General features: G+C 45.6%; 1 protein-coding gene across 1 annotated transcript; it reads right to left on the bottom strand.

Moving 5' to 3' along the window:
- Positions 1-468: 468 nt before the first annotated feature.
- Positions 469-14,812, bottom strand: LOC142590914 (uncharacterized). Its single transcript, XM_075703310.1, has 9 exons — positions 14,724-14,812; positions 10,664-12,037; positions 8,368-8,590; positions 7,707-7,872; positions 6,763-6,875; positions 4,408-4,555; positions 3,491-3,664; positions 2,038-2,160; positions 469-709 (listed from the first exon to the last, which is right to left on the bottom strand). Exons 1-9 carry the CDS (start codon positions 14,791-14,793, stop codon positions 503-505), a joined length of 2,598 nt encoding a protein of 865 aa, XP_075559425.1. The 5' UTR covers positions 14,794-14,812; the 3' UTR covers positions 469-502.
- Positions 14,813-20,360: the final 5,548 nt, after the last annotated feature.

The following is a 20,360-nucleotide window of genomic DNA, read 5'->3' as shown; positions in this document are numbered from 1 at the left end:
GGCAGGGCATGTGTTGCTTCACCTAGTAACCGCGTGTGACAGTCGCATCTGCGCCTCGAAGGGGCGGTTACCACAAACAAATGGCGCAGAAAGCCAGATTGGCTCTCTCAACCCCTGTAATGCTGGTTGCGTTCAAAACATTGCTCCTGGTTTGGGGCATCCTCGAGCCAAATGAGAAGGTTCGCATTAACGCTGCCCCGTAAGCTTCATTGTATACGCATTTGAATCGGGCACGGTGGATCTGTTGCTTTTTTTTTAAATATGTAAGTTGGAGTTGGGGCCTCCGGCCAAAGCATCCTCTTAAACAATGGCCGATACTCTGCAGGACAGTGCTGAATCACGCCGAACAGAGGTGACTCATTCGGACCGTTGTCAATGCCTTCTAAATCTTCGTCCGAATTTTTATTTTTTTGAGTTATTCGTTACTAATTCAGCATACGCTTAATTAGGAACGGCGTCTGACAGGCACCTCATTTTTGCCTTTATTACGCGTTCCCTCAAATCATGTTGGAAGCGTGCAGGTGGCTAAATCTGATTGGTCGTGAAACTTAGTCCTGAAGAAATCGATCACTCTGCGTAATGCTTTGAGCCTGGAGAAGGCCCCGTACGAGTTGACGAAGAAACAGCTGTTTGAGAAATCTTCGTACTCGAGGTCGAAGACTGCGATGCCGAACTCTGTGGATGTGTGCTCGGCCTTGAGCCTGCACAGCTGTAACGGAATAAAGAAAATGTCGGGAACAGTTCAGCCAGCCAGCCAGCCAGAGATTAACGTAAGTAAGTTTGGGTGGAACTTGTCTCTCGTAGGCTTCTATTTCTTTAACTATGTGTCGTATTCCATTCGGCATTCGAAGCCCGAATTTAGCGACTCATTTCATTAAATTAGACTCGAAAAGTCAAGCAACCCTGGATGACAGAAATTGTTAAAGCATGCACATGGTGGAAGCATGAGTGAAGCGCGAGATGCCAACGCTGACCAAGACGGCGGGGAGGGCATGCAAGAAATTCCACGCGCACCAACATTGCCAGTAGCGACGCACAAATTGTACCGGCCATGCCTGTGTAAGAGACGAATTGTCAATCGCCGCCTACTGATGTTTAACTTCGTTCAAAACAGGCACCCGATGTGTGTGCAACGGCCACCGAGAAAAGTTTCACTTTCGCTCCCATCTTCACCCCTAGTGATCGATCATTTACCACGAAATTATTGCAAATAACGCCTGAAACCGTTCCGCAGATCTCGAAAAGCCATTAAACTTCAGCGTCCCTAATTTTGAGTCTGATTTCACATTCTGTACGCGTTAGGTTTTTATGCGGACTCATTATCAGCAAAAAAGAAAAGAACATACAGAATGTCTGTTTTCCCGACATCATATATGTCGACAGCCCTCTCCCCCTCCTCCTTCTCGCCACCGTTGTGGAGAGAATGGCGAGCGCTGCATGAGAATGGTATCGCCGGAATGGCAAGGTTGTTAAAGCGGCTCTGATTGGTTCGAAAGCACTGTTAGATAAATTACATCGTTATAAAATAAATAAGGGTGCAAGTTGTGTACTACACACCTTTACACCCTCTTTGGGTGTGAGGATGTCAATTAGACACCGACTTACACCCTTATTCACTTTTTGAGGGGGGAAGTTATGTTCACCGCCAATGACGTGCCGGTACGTTCTCGTGTTTCTGTCCCGCCGAGTTTCTTTTGACATTCCTTTCGTGAGATATAAATTTGCGCGACTTCGCCAAGAAAACACTTGTCATTACCCTGTCATTCTTCCCTTAATTTCTGGAAATTCAAAAATAAACTGTTCAATTCGTTTTATAATAGCGGAGAAAAAAATCTCGACACTGCGAGTGCTACATTTCCGCAAAAACCCGGCACCAAAAAACCCGCATTGGAATGCGCAGTTCATGTACAGCCGAGTGGCACATTGTATACCGTGTAACTTACACATTGCTTCCCTCAGCCTAACATGCGGAACCCCAGAATCCTGTTTAGATTGTTTAGAGTCCCATGTTTAACTGGCGTTGTCCTATTACACTACCTTTTCTCTGAAGGCGTATTCGTCATCGTACGAAAACACCCGGTTGTTGTTCTCGCCGTAAGTCAGCGTTGAGTACAGCTCCAGGTCGTTGACCAATCGTTCAATGTCGGGGTCGTCGCACATCTGAAGAACGGAGCATGAGATACGTTGAAGAGCCGACGCCAACTTGAGAGGCATGCCCAGAACGTGCTGTGCATTTTGTCAGTACGTATAGTTTCGGAATCCGCGTGCCTACAGCGTAAGCACACCGGAAACGAAACAACACCGATGGCGACATCTGGTGGTGTTAGCGGCCAACCAAAGCGCAGAGAAGGGTTATTGCGACTACCGACCACGTTTGCTTAGACGCTGCGTGTCAAAATGTCAGCCAGGCTACTGGTTCTTTTCTCCTCTTATTACAATACTTGTCGCAGCAGAAAAACAACCCTGTAGTGCGTTGAGGCCGAACAAAGCTAGCGCTTCAATATGTCGATAGCAGCACTGCCTTCGCCTCCAACCTCTACAATGACGGTCATCCGGAAGTAGTGGAAAATGAGTAGGCTCCGCAAATATTACTATTTTGTGCTTTTGTGTTGGTGGTATTGCACTTTTTTCATCCATTGAAAGATATATATTTTGTTCTGTCATGCTTTTTGGGCGCTTAACTTTAAGCGAATACTTGTTAACTGGATTTCAAAGCCTCTCTGGCACTTTCATTCAATGCAATTTTATTCACTTGCATTTTTAAGGAAAGTTCACAAGTTTAAAAGGCATGCTGGCATGTAAGCTGAGGTGAGCCGCAGACTTAGAGAACAAAAATAACGCTTTGCGTAGTGGTCTCAGTGCTGAACTTTACACGAATTGAAATAGTCGGGCCAAAGAGGATAAGATCACGACGTAACGTCTATTACTGAGGGTGACGCCATACTTTCTTTTTCAATTTTCTGGCTGTCAAAAAATTGTGCCTTCGATCCACAGAAGACGAAGATTGCAACACTCCGCCATAATTTAGACATGGGGGCCTCTGTGGAAGCTTCAGTACCAATTTACGTGTACCTTGATATAATTACGCACTTTCAGCCACGAGCTCAGGTATGTATAATGCATTGCACATTTTAGTGCAAAGGTTATTTATATAGTCGTTGTTGCGGTCTTCAGCACAGACGACACCCTTGAAGAAAGAGGCTCTGCGGTGCTTTTATCACTTTCTTTTTGTCTGGTATGTCGAGCAGTTCTTAAAAGTGAGAAGACGAAAAGCTGTCAAACTATTAATTATTCAAATTAACTAAGCAGCAGTACTGCTGGAAAGCAAGACACATCCTCTACTGGCTGCACATCGAAATGCTCCAATCGACTTCTCGTTCGCTTGAGAATTCCAAGAAACGTTATTTTGTTACGCGAAACCGGAGTTCCAACGCGGTTCTTATTCTCAAGCAGCGTAAGAAGCGTCGCACCTGTTACACGTAGGGCTCACCTGTGCGACGTTTCCGAAAGATTCGGCACTCGGGTCGTGCACGCACCGGGACAAAAAGTTTGGCTCTTCTCCGGCTTCGCGCACCGTCCACCTTCCCTTCATAGTCACCGAGACCGCCCACGCCGGTGGGGTACTGGTTGTCGTCAGCTTGTCAAAACTGCCGACCGCCATAGCCTACAGAGGGCGACAAACGGAACGTCAGCCAGGGTAAGCATGAATATGCATTTTTAATATGTCACAGAACTCATCTATTCATGCGATTGAATGTCAAAGCGGGAGGATTCGATTGAAGAGTCGCCTAAAATCTTACCATCAGCGCCATAAATACACGTATTGAGATCGTCTATTCATCGCTTACAACGTCATCGTCTCTATCATCATTAACGTCCTTAGGCCATCGGGAATCATCGTCATCGTGGACATCATACCGCCCCGTCAACAAGCGTTGCTGTCCCGTCATAGGACGTGTGTACGCCTTAGACAGCCCATTGTTGCCAATTATGGGGTCAGTTGTGGTCTAACGCGGACGTCGATGTTGCCTAACGCGTCTAACCCCCCTTTCTCAGCTTTCTTGAATCCGTGTTTCCGGCACAGTGACTAGAAACCGAGATTTATTAAAGCTGGCATGAGGAGTCATAGGAATGGCCCCGAAATTTAAGATCGTACAGCCCGGCCAATTGGCACAAGGAACGGCAGAGTGTTTTGCGGTGATATTCGATGCCTACACATAAAGAAAAGGAGCCGCCTTAGACGCCTGCGTTTAATTAGCGGATGAGTGTTAAAAAACAACCCTTTAGGAACAACTTTCGCTAGCTTCCACATTCGCAATTATAACCCGCTTATAGCTCAAGCTCAATCTTCGAAATGCTAAATCAAAACACCGAGTTTAGGCGAACACATGAACAATTTGTTCGCACCAAGTCGTGCTGGTAGCTGCTATTGTCGGTGGCCGCCTGCGCCGGTCTCTTCAGCACCGTCGGTGGCATGATGCGGCAGTCGGGGAACGTGTTGTCGCCATTCACGTAGTGGCCGAGGCCGATGAACAAGTGCGGCCACAGCGTGTCCCTGCGCACATGTGTATGCACAAGGGTGGACCTGAATCAAGAGCCCCTGCTGCTCACACGCATGTTGCTCTTCGTTCGCAGCATCATGTTCTTGCACCATCGCAGTTACATTAATCATCGTCCGTTGCAGAGAAATAGCACCATTCATGACATCAATCACGGCAAAGAAATAATTCATCTAAAGGAGAAATTTAGGGGTCAGAAAAACAAAGTACTTGGCTGCAGGAGCTTTTTTCATGGCCTGCTACTGTACGTAATGGAAAGAGAAAAAAATGACAAGAAAGGGAGAGTGCGGATGATGATACACTGTGAACTAATTTACACCCTTGAAATACATAAGGGTGTAAATTGGCCTATAGTTTACACTTTTACACTCTGATGGGTGTGAGCGCGTGATTATAGACCGATTTAAACCCTTGTGCAACCTCCTAAAGGATGTAAATTAGTGTAAAGTGTAGTGTACAGTGAACTATGTACACGAGCGATGCGCAAACATACTCTGCACACAGTACGTCATAATAAGCAGGCGTCTATCGTGCAGTAATTGAGCCTGTAGGTGATGTCACTCTCTGTAAAAATGTCGAGACCAATCTTGTTGCTCTGAATGGACCTTGTCGTTCTACGGGCTCCCGAGTCTTCCACTCCAAAAGAGGTCGGTCACCCAAGTCACTCAGTGTGGCTTATTTTTCTTACTTTCTGTCCCGTAATTAGCGCTTTAGCCAAGGATATGACAGACAGAGCATCAAGGAAGGGGGGACGTTGCGGGGACTTATGAGGGTTGAAAAAAGAAGCTGCAGCATGTCCAGCCCAATTGCCTTCATGGCGGCACTTTGGCGGTGCACGAAATTGACCCACGAAGCTGAACGCACGAACGCACTATTCAACTTGTTATTCAACATTACCTACTGTAAATCTGATGCATTCATTGAATCAACTTACATTAAACATGGCCAATATGATGTCCGAAACAGATATATATGGACAGAGAGATATTAAACGGGTGCTCATTTGAAATGAACGTTCCTGCGAGCGCTTTAACAGAGATAAGGTATTCCTTCTAAGAGTGCATGACTTTGTGCGTTCATGAGTAAAGGAACAGAATAGAAATACAAAGTGTAACAACACATTTTTCGAAGTTCAAGCATGGCCTGCGTAAATGAATAGATAAACCGCAAATAGGCATTGGTAGTTCCTGTCACGGCGTATCTTGCAAAAAAATTACGAAAAGAAACTCTGGCGCTGCCATCATTCTGTAAGGGCAATTCTAAATAGTGGATGGATTAGTAGGATCCATGTGCTTGTTATGCTTTGTCCAAATTTCTGGTAAATAAATAAATATAAATTCTGCGATTTTATGTGCCAGAACTACAATCTGATCATGAGGCAAGCCGTAGTGGGGGGACTGGGGACCGACATTGAACACTGAAAGCATCTTTTACACATAAATCCAAGCACCGGAGCGTTCTTGCGTGTCCTCCCCCTCCCCCCAACGAAATGCAGCCACACGGTTGGAATCCAACCCTAAACCTCGAGTTCAGCAGCGGGTTGCCATTGCCACATTGTAAAAATGTTTACACACTTAAGGGTGTTTTCTTGCCGCATGGGTAACAACCCAAGCATTAAGGCCTTACAAAAATTGAGAGGACAACAACGGAACACTAATTAGACGTGCGATGACAAAAAAAAGACGCAGTTGTAAACTATGCAATGATTCCGACAGCCTTGACCACACAGAAATATCCGACAGGAGAGTTTCATATCTCTCCCTGCGAAATTCTCTCGTCGGATATTTCTGCGTGCCCAAGGCTGTCGGAATGATTGCATAGCTTTTTTTTTATTACGTCTTTTGTCATCGCACGTCTAATTAGTGTTCCGTTGTCGTCCTCCATAATTTTTTTTGTAAGGCCTTAACGGTTGGGTTGTTACCCTTTCTGCAAGAAAACACCCGTAAGGGTGTAACCACTTTTACAGCGATAAGCTAACGCGACGGGCAACAATGAGCGCAAGCACCCATAAACTGCCTCTCGCCTCTGTTAGCGTGGACGTCCACAAATCTTGTTTTGGAAATATTACTTTGACTGCTTTATCGATTGATTCTTTCGTTCATTGATTCGTTCATGCATTGAGTTTTAAGGTTGTCCCACACTCATGCAGTCCATTTAGATATCAGCGTAAGCCGCTCGTTAAGAGTTCCTACACAAAACTCACGCAAATGCGCTGACGTAGAAACTGGCCCACGTGGCGTCGGGAACTACTGCGGCGAAAGCCATGAAGCATGAGTGGCCCTGAGTTCTCTGGAGTTCGGAGAAGTCGTTGACTAACTGAAAGAAAAATTAACAAAACGCTGGACTGAGGGGCGAAGCGTTCGGGCTCCTCGTCGAAAAAGACCACTGCGTCAATGTTCACACGGTATCGTAGGTTGCGCGGTCCTTTTGCTTCATTAAAAAGCATACTCAGGTGACTTTATTCCACATTCATGTGAATTCAGGTCGGAATGACATGACATGAGTTTTGCAACATAGTGTGTTTATACACCCATGGAACTAGAGAATACCAGACGAGGATTATTAGCGATAGTCGATAAATTGTGTGCCAGGAAAGCGGTGTAATAAGATAAAAAATGCTGTGACTGCCACTCCAAGAGAGAGAGAGAGAGGGGGGGAAGGAAAGGCAGGGAGAGCTACTACTCTGAAGTTTACGCACCAGCAGCATGTGACATCAAAAAAATTAGGAAGCCATTGGAGTACGCTGTTTATTAGTAAACCGGTCGTTTACACGGAACAGCATGACTCGGCAAAACGCGCGGAAAGACTAATGGTGTAATATGCTCTACACATACAGAAAAAGTAATTGTGCCGTTTGTAATGCACCGCAATATCCCAATACGCCAATATCGACAAAATAGGTTCCATATTTATTACCACTGCAGGAGATGTTGAAGGATGCGATACTCCCGTCTTGGACAACATTGTAAATGCAATGCTCTTGTTTGACAATTTGGAAGCCTTCCATATGCACGTTAAAGTGATTATTTCAATGGCAAAACGGTTTGCACATCATTTCTTCGCGCCTATACAAACGGCGCCTCAGAAATTTTTCTCAGAACTCTAGCTGTTCGCATAACTGGCCACAGCAAGCGAAACTATGTGTACCTTGAGTAAATCCAAAGCCTCTTTTACTGAAGATTCCGCCACGTCCTTCGTGGGTGTGTCCAGGACACCGAAGTGATAAATCCTTTGCTTCCAGAAGTAGCCCACCATAAACGGCGAGTTAGGCTGCTGATTCCGTGAAAGAATAGCCTTCAAGACAGATACGTGCCTGCAAGTTGAAATTCGCCGTCAAGGCAAGGTCCTACACGAAAACGGCAATTTGTTAATATTTTTAGGGTTTTTTTAAAACACCCGACGCAGTACACTATCCATCCATCCATCCATTCATTCATCCATCCATCCATCCATCCATCCATCCATCCATCCATCCATCCATCCATCCATCCATCCATCCATCCATCCATCCATCCATCCAGCCAGCCAGCCAGCCAGCCAGCCAGCCAGCCAGCCAGCCAGCCAGCCAGCCAGCCTTAGATGGACGGACGGACGGATGGAAAGAAAAGACGGGCCAGGAAGGGGAGAGGAGAGCGAACTAGTGGACACAAAGACGAACGCAACGACGAACTACGTGAAGACGGAGAGAGTGTTCAGAATTGTTTTAATGTCATCCGCGCACATATCTTCCTGCTATTTAGTTTACTGCGCAAGATCACCTCTGATTTCACGCACGTGCAGCTGGTTTAAATTAGCCACTAGCACTTACTTGAAGCCGAAGCTTATGCCGAAAGCCGTGGTGCTGTACTCTTCGCGTTGCGCGACGAAGATGCGCAGGTCAGAGTCCCATTCGTCGGGAGGGTTGAAAGATGAGATTCCTTTCTTGTAGATCGAGTCGTAGAAAAGGTAGTCACACAGTCCGTCTTTCGGGAACATGTGCGTCAGGTAGGTATTGGTACCCATCGTGCACAGCAGAGGCTGCCGGTTCATCACTGCAGGTATAAACGGGTAAAGACGGGAATTTAGCTATTTGCAATAAGGTTTGGCTTAACTGTTAGTGGAACAGATACGATGACCTCGACAGAAACATTCGACTGTGGGATTCGACAGAAAGATCATTCTATCACTAAACTTACTCGTTCTTCTAGACATTCAAGCAGTTAACCGATTATGACACAGACATTTTCGTAGTAGATCTGGGGACACTCTTGTAAAAATTGGTTCGGAGAACTTATAGAATAAAAGGCTACATATATTTCGTTAATGGCTTGTTTTAAGGCCATGTATTTAACGCCTTATACTTTCTTGACAACAGTCCAGAGACTATATGCAAGTAGTTAGTTTGTAAGTAGATTGGCAGCAATATAAGAACTAAGTCCCCCTAACACTTACTTTCGTCTGTGTAGAGCTTCTATACGCCATGTGGTATACAAGGTCAGCAGAATTAAAGACTACCGAAAATTCTAGCTGCTCTGTAGACTGCCTGTAAACTTGTAGTCTTATGGTGAACGTACTCTCTTACGGTTTCTAACTACAAGGACAAGGTTATTAAAGCACAAGTCAGCATACCTGGGCACTATTGGCAATCTACACAAAACTCACTTCTGGAATAATCCAAGAAAGCTTACCTAGACTGAAGCTGTTCTGTATTTCTGTGAAATAATCACCCGTTGTCCCTCATCGTAGTGGATCCATCGGACTGTTCGCAGGTTATTGTGTTGTTTTTTTACACAAATTACTTCGCAACAAGACCACTATGCGCAAAAGAAACAAGAATGTACAGTATATTGATGATTGGAGCACATTATGGATATGGAATTGAGCAATAAAACAAATTGTCCTGTTGCCTAAACAAGAAACAGCTTAGCACATACACTAACTCCCTCAAGAACTGCGACATACTTGGGGTGGATCATTACAAGCAACTTGGCGTCACGTTAAGCTACAAACTTTCCTGGTCTATACACATATCCGCTATTTGCTCATCGGCACTAAAAAATATAATATTTCTTCAGAGGAAACTTAAAAATGCACCACCTAGTGTTAACCTCCTCGGATATAACACTTGTGTTAGTGCAGAGCTTGAATACGCCGAGATTATATGGGGCCCGCCCACACAAAAAAGGTGACGTTACACAACTCGGGCCTGCGTGTTCAGAAAAATGCAGTGCAGTATATTTTCAACACACAGTGCAGGCATGACTTGCTGGCAGTGAGCACTGAATGTGTATCGATTGTGAAGCACATGCGCCAAGGCCCACACGCGAATGTGGTGTCCAGACGAAGGACACCGAAACGTTTTAATATTCGCTCACATATATGGGAATATACACAGCACCGTTGCGTATATGTTTCCTCAATGTTAGTGTTTAAAGGTAGATATTCTTGCCATCGAATAAAGATAGGGTATATTTGTTGGGTTATGCTTTATTCGTTCCACTATCTACGTTAATTCTAATATTACCTTTCTATTTGATTACTTGCATCATTAGGTACATTTATATTAAACGTACGGCTGGTCTATCGATCAATCAGTTCTTGAAAAATTTGGTTGTCCTATGTAACGAGCGAAGGCATTTTTTTCATTCAACCTCAGAGAACTAAAAAGACAGAATGGTTTATGTTCACTGAGTACAGACGTGAGTCTTCCACTGACTGGTTCACATATTAGGATATCAACTCATATAAATATTTCAGTATATTATATTTATATTGTCTTAAAATTAAACAAAATTTTAGCCAATGAATTCGAAGAATAATACACTCGTTTATTCACTGATAGAACGACTAACTTGCTTCTCGAGCAGGTAACCGATTCACCGTTTTTTTTTTTACTAAATAAATATACTTGCCGAGGAAAGCGGTGAGCAAGAGACCGCTTGGCCACGGGGTCTATATATACATTTATTGAAATATTAACCGAGCGAATGAGTAACCACTCGATGTAGCCACCATAGGCATGTTTCCTCGGCCTTAACTGTCGAAAGAAGAGCCTGCCTCAGGGTTTTACTGCATGATGCGGAAGTACATAGACGTATAAGAAATTTCGAAGGTGACGGGCTCACGTTTGCCTGATTGGCTGGTCACCTCAGCTGTCGCTGCGATCGTCGGTGTCACTTCTTCGGTGGTCATTTTTCTGGACATCGGTGCGCTGGTGCTAGTCTCGGTCATTGTGGTCGTCTCCCCCATGGTGGTCATCTGCGCCATGGCGGTCGTCTGCACCATGGTGGTCATCTGCGCCATGGGGGTCGTCTGCGCCTTGGCGGTCGTCTGCGCCATTGCGGTCGTCTCCACCATGGTGGTCATCTGCGCCTTGGTGGTCGTCTGCGCCATTGCGGTCGTCTGCGCCTTGGCGGTCGTCTGCGCCATTGAGGTCATCTGTGCCTTGGCGGTCGTCTGCGCCATGGCGGTCGTCTGCGCCATGGCGGTCGTCTCCACCATAGTGGTCATCTGCGCCTTGGTGGTCGTCTGCGCCATTGCGGTCGTCTGCGCCTTGGCGGTCGTCTGCGCCATTGAGGTCGTCTGTGCCTTGGCGGTCGTCTGCGCCATGGCGGTCGTCTCCACCATGGTGGTCATCTGCGCCTTGGTGGTCGTCTGCGCCATTGCGGTCGTCTGCGCCTTGGCGGTCGTCTGCGCCATTGAGGTCGTCTGTGCCTTGGCGGTCGTCTGCGCCATGGCGGTCGTCTCCACCATGGTGGTCATCTGCGCCTTGGTGGTCGTCTGCGCCATTGCGGTCGTCTGCGCCTTGGCGGTCGTCGGCGCCATGGGGGTCGTCTGCGCCTTGGCGGTCGTCTGCGCCATTGCGGTCGTCTGCGCCTTGGCGGTCGTCTGCGCCATTGCGGTCGTCTCCACCATGGTGGTCATCTGCGCCTTGGTGGTCGTCTGCGCCATTGCGGTCGTCTGCGCCTTGGCGGTCGTCTGCGCCATTGAGGTCATCTGTGCCTTGGCGGTCGTCTGCGCCATGACGGTCGTCTCCACCATAGTGGTCATCTGCGCCTTGGTGGTCGTCTGCGCCATTGCGGTCGTCTGCGCCTTGGCGGTCGTCTGCGCCATTGAGGTCGTCTGTGCCTTGGCGGTCGTCTGCGCCATGGCGGTCGTCTCCACCATGGTGGTCATCTGCGCCTTGGTGGTCGTCTGTGCCATTGCGGTCGTCTGCGCCTTGGCGGTCATCTGCCCCATGGCGGTCGTCGGTGCCATGGGGGTCGTCTGCGCCTTGGCGGTCGTCTGCGCCATTGCGGTCGTCTGCGCCATGGCGGTCGTTTGTGCTGCGGTTATCGGAGCAGCAGTCGTCGATGCGGCAGTCGCTTCTGTTCTCGGCGTTGTCATCGGCAGCATCTTCACCGTCTCTTGTGGAAGTATGACAGTTTGAAGAGGGTCTTGGCGCTCTTCGCCCAAGGTCATCTCTTCCGGATCGCGGGGCGGGGTATCATCGGTGAACCCTGCGAGAGAGAAACTTCAGTCAGTCTCGTTCAGGAGTTTCACAGGACATAGCCAGTTTCTACAACCAGTAGCATAACCATAGCCAACACTTTTGAAAAAAAGCCGTATGCACCTTATCCCCCCCTCTGTTCACAATTATATATGATAACACGTGTTATTGTATGAAAACGTGTATGTTCCCACAATACCCGCTTGACCATATTGAATTGGGCGATCTAGGTTTTTTTCAATGAGAATAGCCATAGCAAAAGTATTGTTGGAAAACGCCCATCGTACAAACAACCTTAGTCAAATTTCCCTGCACATAAATTCCCTTGCAGTATTTCTCAGTCAATACTAGTGGCACACCGCCCCGCATCTAGATAGCACGCGTTCTGAGACGTGTGGTTCTGAATTTTTCGGCAAGTACACAACAAGGAAGCAGTAGGTTTACTAAGTATTCTGGAAAGAATAGGGGTATAGTTGAATGCAGTGGCGTAGCAACAGGGGGGGCCGGGGGGCCGTGGGCCCCGGGTGCAAGGGGCCAGGGGGGGGGGGAGGGGGGGTGTCATATACGTCTGAAGACACCCGGAACTTGTTGATATCCTCGCCTTCCTCGACTACAGCTAGGGGGGGGGGGCAGAAGACCTATGGGCCCCGGGTGCCAGACGACCTAGCTACGCCACTGGTTGAATGACCCCCGACGTGGCGCTTCAACGTTAATTATTAATGAAATAAATTCAAGTTCCCATTTCTAACCCCAATCCCCTGTTTAGCTACAGACTGCGGAAAATAATATCACCATGGGGACGCTCATAAAATACTACAAACGTTAGGAAAAAATTTCTACAATAGCGCTGATAAATAAGATTCAAAGTAATTCAATTGCCAGATTTTAAATTAAAGTCCTTGGCAAGATGACTTGCTAATCACATAGAAGAATAATATGGCATATTAATATACTGCGTTTCTTGGAACGTTAAGGGAAGACAAAATTGACATATAAGAAACTGTTCACAAGATTACGTATGATTTGTTACATGCATTTAAATGAACTGAGAATTAATACGCAGGCTTTACATGTATTTCCGCATGGAGTTACCAAATGGCAGTTTCAGCTTTTCAGTGCAGGATAGACATGCAAATGGTGTGTCAATTTTCTCTCTAATTATTTACAAGTGTCCGCCACCTTTGCGGGCCTATAGATAAAGGATCTGCGTTCAACAAATGCTGAAATTTTACTTTCTTTTAAATAGGTAAACGTTAATGCACGCAGCACTTGCCAATTGAATGATATCATCTTGTACGTCCCCTTTTAAATAATTTTAATTGCGACATGGCAGTTTTTCAACAACTTAAAACATTTTTTCAGGCGTACTTACATGTGCATCTTGCACAACATTCTCATTGCGCCAACGGGCAGATACATACATGTATATTCTTACGTGAAAGCACAGTAGCGAAACTATTTACAGTGTGTATTTACGATGGTAGCAAGCATTGGTCAACAAGGAAGATAGCCAGCATCAACGAAGGCACGTCGTCGTCACCATATCAGCAGCGGCCGTTCACGGGTACGTCCCACTAAGTCCAAGAGTCAACCTCATCGTCTTGTAGTAGCACGTAGCAATATTATGCATTGAGGTGCTTGTGCGGTTATTTCTTTTTCTTCGTAAACAGTCACATTTACTGAAGTAAAGCTCCTCCTTGTTCATTTAACCATAACCGCATGTCATTACCTGCTTCTTATTTTTCAAATGTCTGTTTCCTATACATACGACTGCCTCCTGCGATAGCGACAGACTCCCCCGCCTCCTTTTCGTCAGCATTCTTAGCACTGTGACTGGGCCTCGTTTGACATAAATTACCATTATTTTTTCAGGGCGAAAACGGGCGCTTGCCAAGAATATTCAAGTAGACAGAACAGCATCATAATTGCTAGCTGAAGGCAAAACTTCCCAGTCAAAACTGAGAAGAGGGGAGAGGTGACGTTGTTATCGAACTTAATCCTGAAGCGCTAAAGTTATGTTACCAGCCACAAGCTCTTTATGGAAGTCATGCTCTAGGAGCCAATATATTTGAGGTTAATAGTTTGGCACTTACTTTTTGCAATAGGTTACTTTGTGTCTTGATCTAACGAAATATTATTGCGATGGCCATTATTCGATACTTCTCGTGAATTTTCGCCTTCGGCGTCACCGTGGTGTTTCCTAGAACTTTATGTATATGTATGCTACATGCTTATCTATGCCGTAATGCAAGGAAGATGCTATGGTACTCAACCGCCCAAGTTGCTAACACCAGCCTCATTTTCTTCACTCAGTCCTTCCTCAGAATCTTTTTTATAGTGATAACGCTCTAATAAAAGTCATGAAACATTTCATTTCCAACGCATGTCCTTTATCTTATATCTTCTCGGACTATTAAAAGTGTAAAACGATATTAGGGCTCACAAATTGAAAGTGTTGTTATGGCGCAGGTCTTTACGGGCAGCACAGTGGCGCCTATGCAGTGTCATTGCAGGCCCTACGAGGCGTGTTAAAGGAATTTAAGGGTGCCAGAAACTTTGGAGCCCCCGCATGCAGTTAGAACACCATTCTAGAAGTTCAAGCACAACGCTAAAGCTTTGCCTCGACTCTGGCAAGAAACTGTCATTCCTTTATGCAAATGCACTTGAGCTAAGAAAGGTCTCTTAAGTGTGCTTACTTGAACCTAGTATTGTGGCGATGATCACCAGGCTGAAGGCTATACACATGCTTGATATGACTATCACCATCACAGTGGTCCCCAGGTGCGACTCTCTGCGCGAAAGAAGGGAAACGATGATTCAGACAATGATTTTCTCGTGTGTTAAATTAATGTGCAATGTCATTTGTTGAGCACTGCGAAACTCGGATTATTGGAAAGCAGCGCTTGAAGTAGTTGCTAGATTTCTGGTAATAATTTTCCATGGCAGCTCAATGCTATCGTAGATCACGTGGAAGTAGCCACTGAAAAACGGATCAGTAAGCATTCAAAGTTGCACTATAGTGCGAATACTTTCTCTGAATCACGTGATTTGAATTTGAATTCACCGTTTGCCACGTCTAGTTTTATCAGACACAAAATCTCTTTGTCTAAATTTTTTTTTAATTTGTTGTTGCAATACTAGGTTTCTTTCATTTTATAGTTAGCATTCTAACTTGCTTCTGCATGCTACGAAACGCAAGAAAAACTAAAATTTTTCAACTTTTCCTTCAATAAATTTGAACACTAAGAGATGGGACCTGTCGCGGTCTCATCATCATCATCATCAGCCTGGCTACGCCCACTGCAGGGCGAAAGCCTCTCCCATACTTTTCCAACCACCCCAGTCATGTGCTAATTTTGGCCATGTTGTCCCTGCAAACTTCTTAATCTCATCCGCCCCCTGCTATGCTTCCCTTTTCTTGGAATCCAGTCCGTAACCCTTAATGACTCTCGGTTATCTTCCCTCCTCCTTACATGTCCTGCCCATGCCCATTTCTTTTTCTTGATTGCAACTAAGATGTGATTAACTCGCGTTTGTTCTCTCACCCAATCTGCTCTTTTCTTATCCCGTAATGTTACACCCATCTTTCTTCTTTCCATAGCTCGTTGCGTCGTCCTAAATTTAAGTAGAACTCTTTTCCTCAGCCTCCAGGTTTCTGCCCCGTAGGTGAGTACTGGTAAGACACAGCAGTTATACATTTTTCCCTTTAGTGATAATGTCGCGGTCTCTGATGTTAGACAAATCGAAAATGAGTACTTTTGCTAAATATATATTAAGACGGCCTGGACGTCACTGCAGTATAATTTTCGTTATGTGAATTAACGTGTGATCAGATTATACTTACGACGAACCAGACTTGATCCCTGCAAGAAGACAAAAGAGCATAAAAATGTATTCAGTGCCGTAGTCTTCTGAGCCGTTTTATAACAACAAACGTCGGCGCCTTGTGGTGAAGAAATTGTGGCGTTTTTATGCTCCTAAATAGTCTGGAAACCGCGGACGCAGTCAGGAGTAGTCATAGTTAACACAAACTACAGGTGAACGCAGCCTTGCAAAGATAATGCTGCACACAGCGCTTTTTCTGCAGCTTCGTCAGAGCCCACGGAACGCTCATTTATGTGTTGTCACTTGTGAAATCCCGTTGCAAACAAACAACACATGAACCCAACTCTTTAAGCGTGGGTGCATATATTGAGCGAAGGGCCATTGAAAATGAGCCAGAGGTCAGGCTCTTCTGGAAGTTCACAGAAAGCCATCATATGGCAAGAGCAGCTCCAGCTCCGAAAAGATTTCTGGAATTATGATAACTTTATTTTCAGCAAAAAATGGTGAAGGAAGTATGTTTGCAGCTACGATCACTTAGTTGGAAACATTACGATAGAACGCTGCTTGAAAGTACCCCAACTAGGCGTCTTGAATAGTGCGGTCATCAGCCCAAATTTAGAAATCTTAATATGTTAGGATAGTTATAGCGGCTTCCATCATAAGCTTTCCAGTACGCAGTTTTAGAGATAACCATTACGGACACAGAACAATGCTTTTAATCACATTTAATAATCTTTGAAACCCCGTATCACGAAAATGTTCTTACGCTGGTTCGATAGCACTGGCTTCCGTAAAAATATTTTCGAAAGACGACGAATACCCGCGCCGTGATAACGTTTTACTGGCTGACACTCACACTCACCGACCCAAAACACGACTTTAAAGATCACACATGACACTCCAAGCACAGTTTATCTCGTGAACGGAACGTGCTTCGACAAAGAGGTGCGCTGAAAGAATCTTATCACACTTTTCGAAGGAAGGGAGGAGCAGTGAGAGCTTCACGAACGCGGACCGTTGCTATGGCAACGAGTATGTTTGGAGCACCAGTCTCAGTGCTTTGCGAAAATACACCACGTGATATCCTCCACAATATCTCCACCTCACCCGGGCTTGACGGGGCCTCTCGTGTGCTTTCCTTGCGCCATGCTAGACATAGACACATTCAGCCAAATTGCCGAATTCGTCATCTTCGTCAGCTCTGATTGTCCCACAGGACCACTACGGCTTCTTTCGTTGCCTCAAAACACCCCCGCTACATTATAATGGTGTTAGAATCCGCGGTCTCAGAGGATGTACCATAATATGTCCAGCTAAATCCCTCCACAATAAAACTACAGCGACATGATAACGTGCCGGGCCAACTTTACTGGGCTTCAATGTCAGCAAGTAACGCTTCCTAGAAAACCGTCTTTCCTTCCTTCATGTTTGCTAGCGTGGATGGCACTACGTCACCTCAGCCTCAGTGTGCGGGTTGTGCCCCTCTAGAAATCTCCTCCCCCGTCCGTAGCCTTCCTTCTTTATTAGTGTCACATTCGCGGTAGACACCCGGTTGTTTAGGCCATTGCCGGTACAACGAAATTCCTTACCTATCCCGGTAGTCCCTCGGGAGTGCAGCGGGAGTACTGTCATCATCCCGTCCGTGCCTGGTGGGTGCCTGGGGTACTCGTAGTGGGGCTGGCCTACCCCAAAAGCTCTAGCCACCATGCGAATGCGGGGAGTACTCTGCCACATGCTGGAGGAAAACTCGGGGGAAAAAAACCTGGAAAGCAAACGACCAAATACACTTCAGCGCAACAGAAAATTGAAGAACCTTAAGCTTGGCAGTGGGCCCACTTTGTAATGCACAGGATACAACAAAGAGTCGCACCTTAGAGCAGAACAGCAGTGATTAAAAACGTGAGGCGAATTCACTCCTGCAACTTCGATAACTGAATCCTACGAGCTATGCAACACGTAGTGCCAATCACCGAGGTGACTTCAGAAAGTCTGGAATACAGCTGAATAAAAAGAATCTTACTTGACGGAGCGATGGCGCTCGGCGACTACTTCTGTTTCTTCTTCTCCCGCTGGTCACCGCGTAGCGATGGTTGGGCGCTGATGATGATGGTCATGGCGGTGGGGATAAATGTGATGATCTTCGGAAAGGAAGATAGAAAAAGATTGCCTTCGTTTTCTTGGGAATTTATTGATTCATTCTAGTACGATGACTGTTGCACCATGAACGTCAGGCAGTATTGCGTCTTCCCCCAGTAAAGCAGCACTTGTTCCCTCGAAACTTCTTTTTCTCAACTTGTGCGAACAGTCCAGCCGATCCCCCACGATGGGCGGCAAAACAACAACGACCTTTGCTGTGCAAACGGCTGCCTGCCTGAGCGGTCATCGTTAGCAGCAGATATCTCCAGTAGAGATGTAACATCAAAGCGACACCTTTACGGGAAATACCTCGGGCAGAGTTGGGCAGCATGAGACAAAACCATGAAGTTCGAGAAGAAAAAGAACTACAAAAAGCCAAAAAATCCACAATAATGTGCCACTGGGAAGTTAACTCCATCTATACCACTGAGACAATGCTAAACAATGACAATTAGGAGCTCTCTCGCCAGTGCCCCTCCTCAGGTCCGGTCGCAAATTCCGGTTGTACACTGGAAGTGGTAAGGCGCTGTCTAGGGAAGCGTTTTAAAGGAAACAATTTTTCAAGTCGACTCGTTATCATCATCATCATCATCATCATCATCATCAGCCTGGTTACGCCCACTGCAGGGCAAAGGCCCATACTTCTCCAACTACCCTGGTCATGTGCTAATTGTGGCCATGTTGTCCCTGCAAACTTCTTAATCTCATCCGCCCACCCAACTTTCTGCCGCCCCCTGCTACGCTTCCCTTCTCTTGGAATCCACTCCGTAACCCTTAATGACCACCGGTTATCTTACCTCCTCATTACATGCCCTGGCCATGCCCATTTCTTTTTCTTGATTTCAACGAAGATATCATTAACTCGCGTTTGTTCCCTCACCCAATCTGCTCTCTTCTTATCCCTCCTTAACGGCACCCATCATTCTTTCTTCCATAGCTCGTTGCGTCGTCCTCAATTTAAGTAGAACCCTTTTCGTAAGCCTCCAGGTTTCTGCCCCGTAAGTGATTACTGCTAAGACACAGCTGCTATACACTTTTCTCTTGAGGGGCAATAGCAGCCTGCTGTTCATGATCTAACAATTCCTGCCAAACGCATGACAAACATGAGTGTAGAATATTCTTTGCCCTATACACCTAAAGAGATAAAAGTTTAAGTACGGGACAACGCCCAATATATATAGTACAAAAATGCATAAATTCTTCAATTGCAGCAGAAAGTGCCGCCACCAACGGCTTAGCATTCTTTTTCTCAGACTTCTTTTTAATGGTGTCGCAGATTCGTTACTTTAGCAGTTGAACTTTCTTTAATGAGGCTTGCTTCTCAATTTTTAAAACGTGATATATTCAGTACCTTTATTTTTACCGCAATGTTTGCCTTCCATACCAGACAAGACGAAACACCTTTTCTTTTTTTTTCGAATTTTAGACAATCCTCCATTATGTGCGTGCGCCACTTCCGGTGGAAAGCGATTCAGACGAGACAGCTGAGTTATTTTAACAAACCATAGGTGCATGACGTACACCGTGCAAGTCGCGGGAACCGTTGACCATAAGCCCGCAGCAATGGCGTCTCACGAGACGCACAGCAAATGATGGCCCTTAAAGGAAACAGTTTTGTTTCTACATGAAACTCAGCCACCTAATTTGCATATCACAGTGATGACGAGGAAGCACAGAGGAAGCACGACCCTTCTTCTCCATTAAAGCTATATAAAGCCCAACATAATCTTAAGGATGCGCAAGAAACAAAACTTGAAACAACAAGACTATTCCCGTTTGCTCAATTCAAAGCTGTAAATGGTTCTTTTATTGTACAGTTCACATTTCGGTTTAAATATGGCGCAATAGCACAATATTGCTCCATCGCGTAGACATTAAGCACAAGTAAGGCCTGTTAATTTGGCATTAACGTTGGTCACTAATCAGTAGATCATTGATGATCGCATTGATTGAGATAACAGTAATGAAGATGACCTCAAAGACTGTGGTATATAGGCACTAAAAATTTGGCCAAGGCACCGTAAGCAAAGCGTGTTATTGGATAAGGCTTTCAAATCTGAGGCAAGAACAAATAACAGAATGATTCTCCTATTTCTGCGCAGAAACTTATCGTTATTCTTTCTTCAGCGCACGTATGTTGCTTTTCTTTCTTTTTTCTTTCTCTCGAGGGGGGTGGGGTAGGTGCCGCGAGGGCAGAGTTAGCGGTAGCACAATTTTCCTTGAAGCTAGAGACCTGGCGGCTGCATTTTAACATATAAATGATTATTTTAGTAATTTAGTAATTACCACAGCTATGGAGAAACACCTATATTAAACAAGATTGAGCAGTTAGAATTTACCTCCAACATGAATACTTTGTTTAGCGCAAAACG

Source organism: Dermacentor variabilis, chromosome 8 (assembly GCF_050947875.1).
Source record: "Dermacentor variabilis isolate Ectoservices chromosome 8, ASM5094787v1, whole genome shotgun sequence".
Lineage (NCBI taxonomy): Eukaryota > Metazoa > Arthropoda > Arachnida > Ixodida > Ixodidae > Dermacentor > Dermacentor variabilis.
The sequence above is the reverse complement of the archived record's forward strand: the minus strand, read 5'-3'. Positions and strand labels throughout refer to the sequence as shown.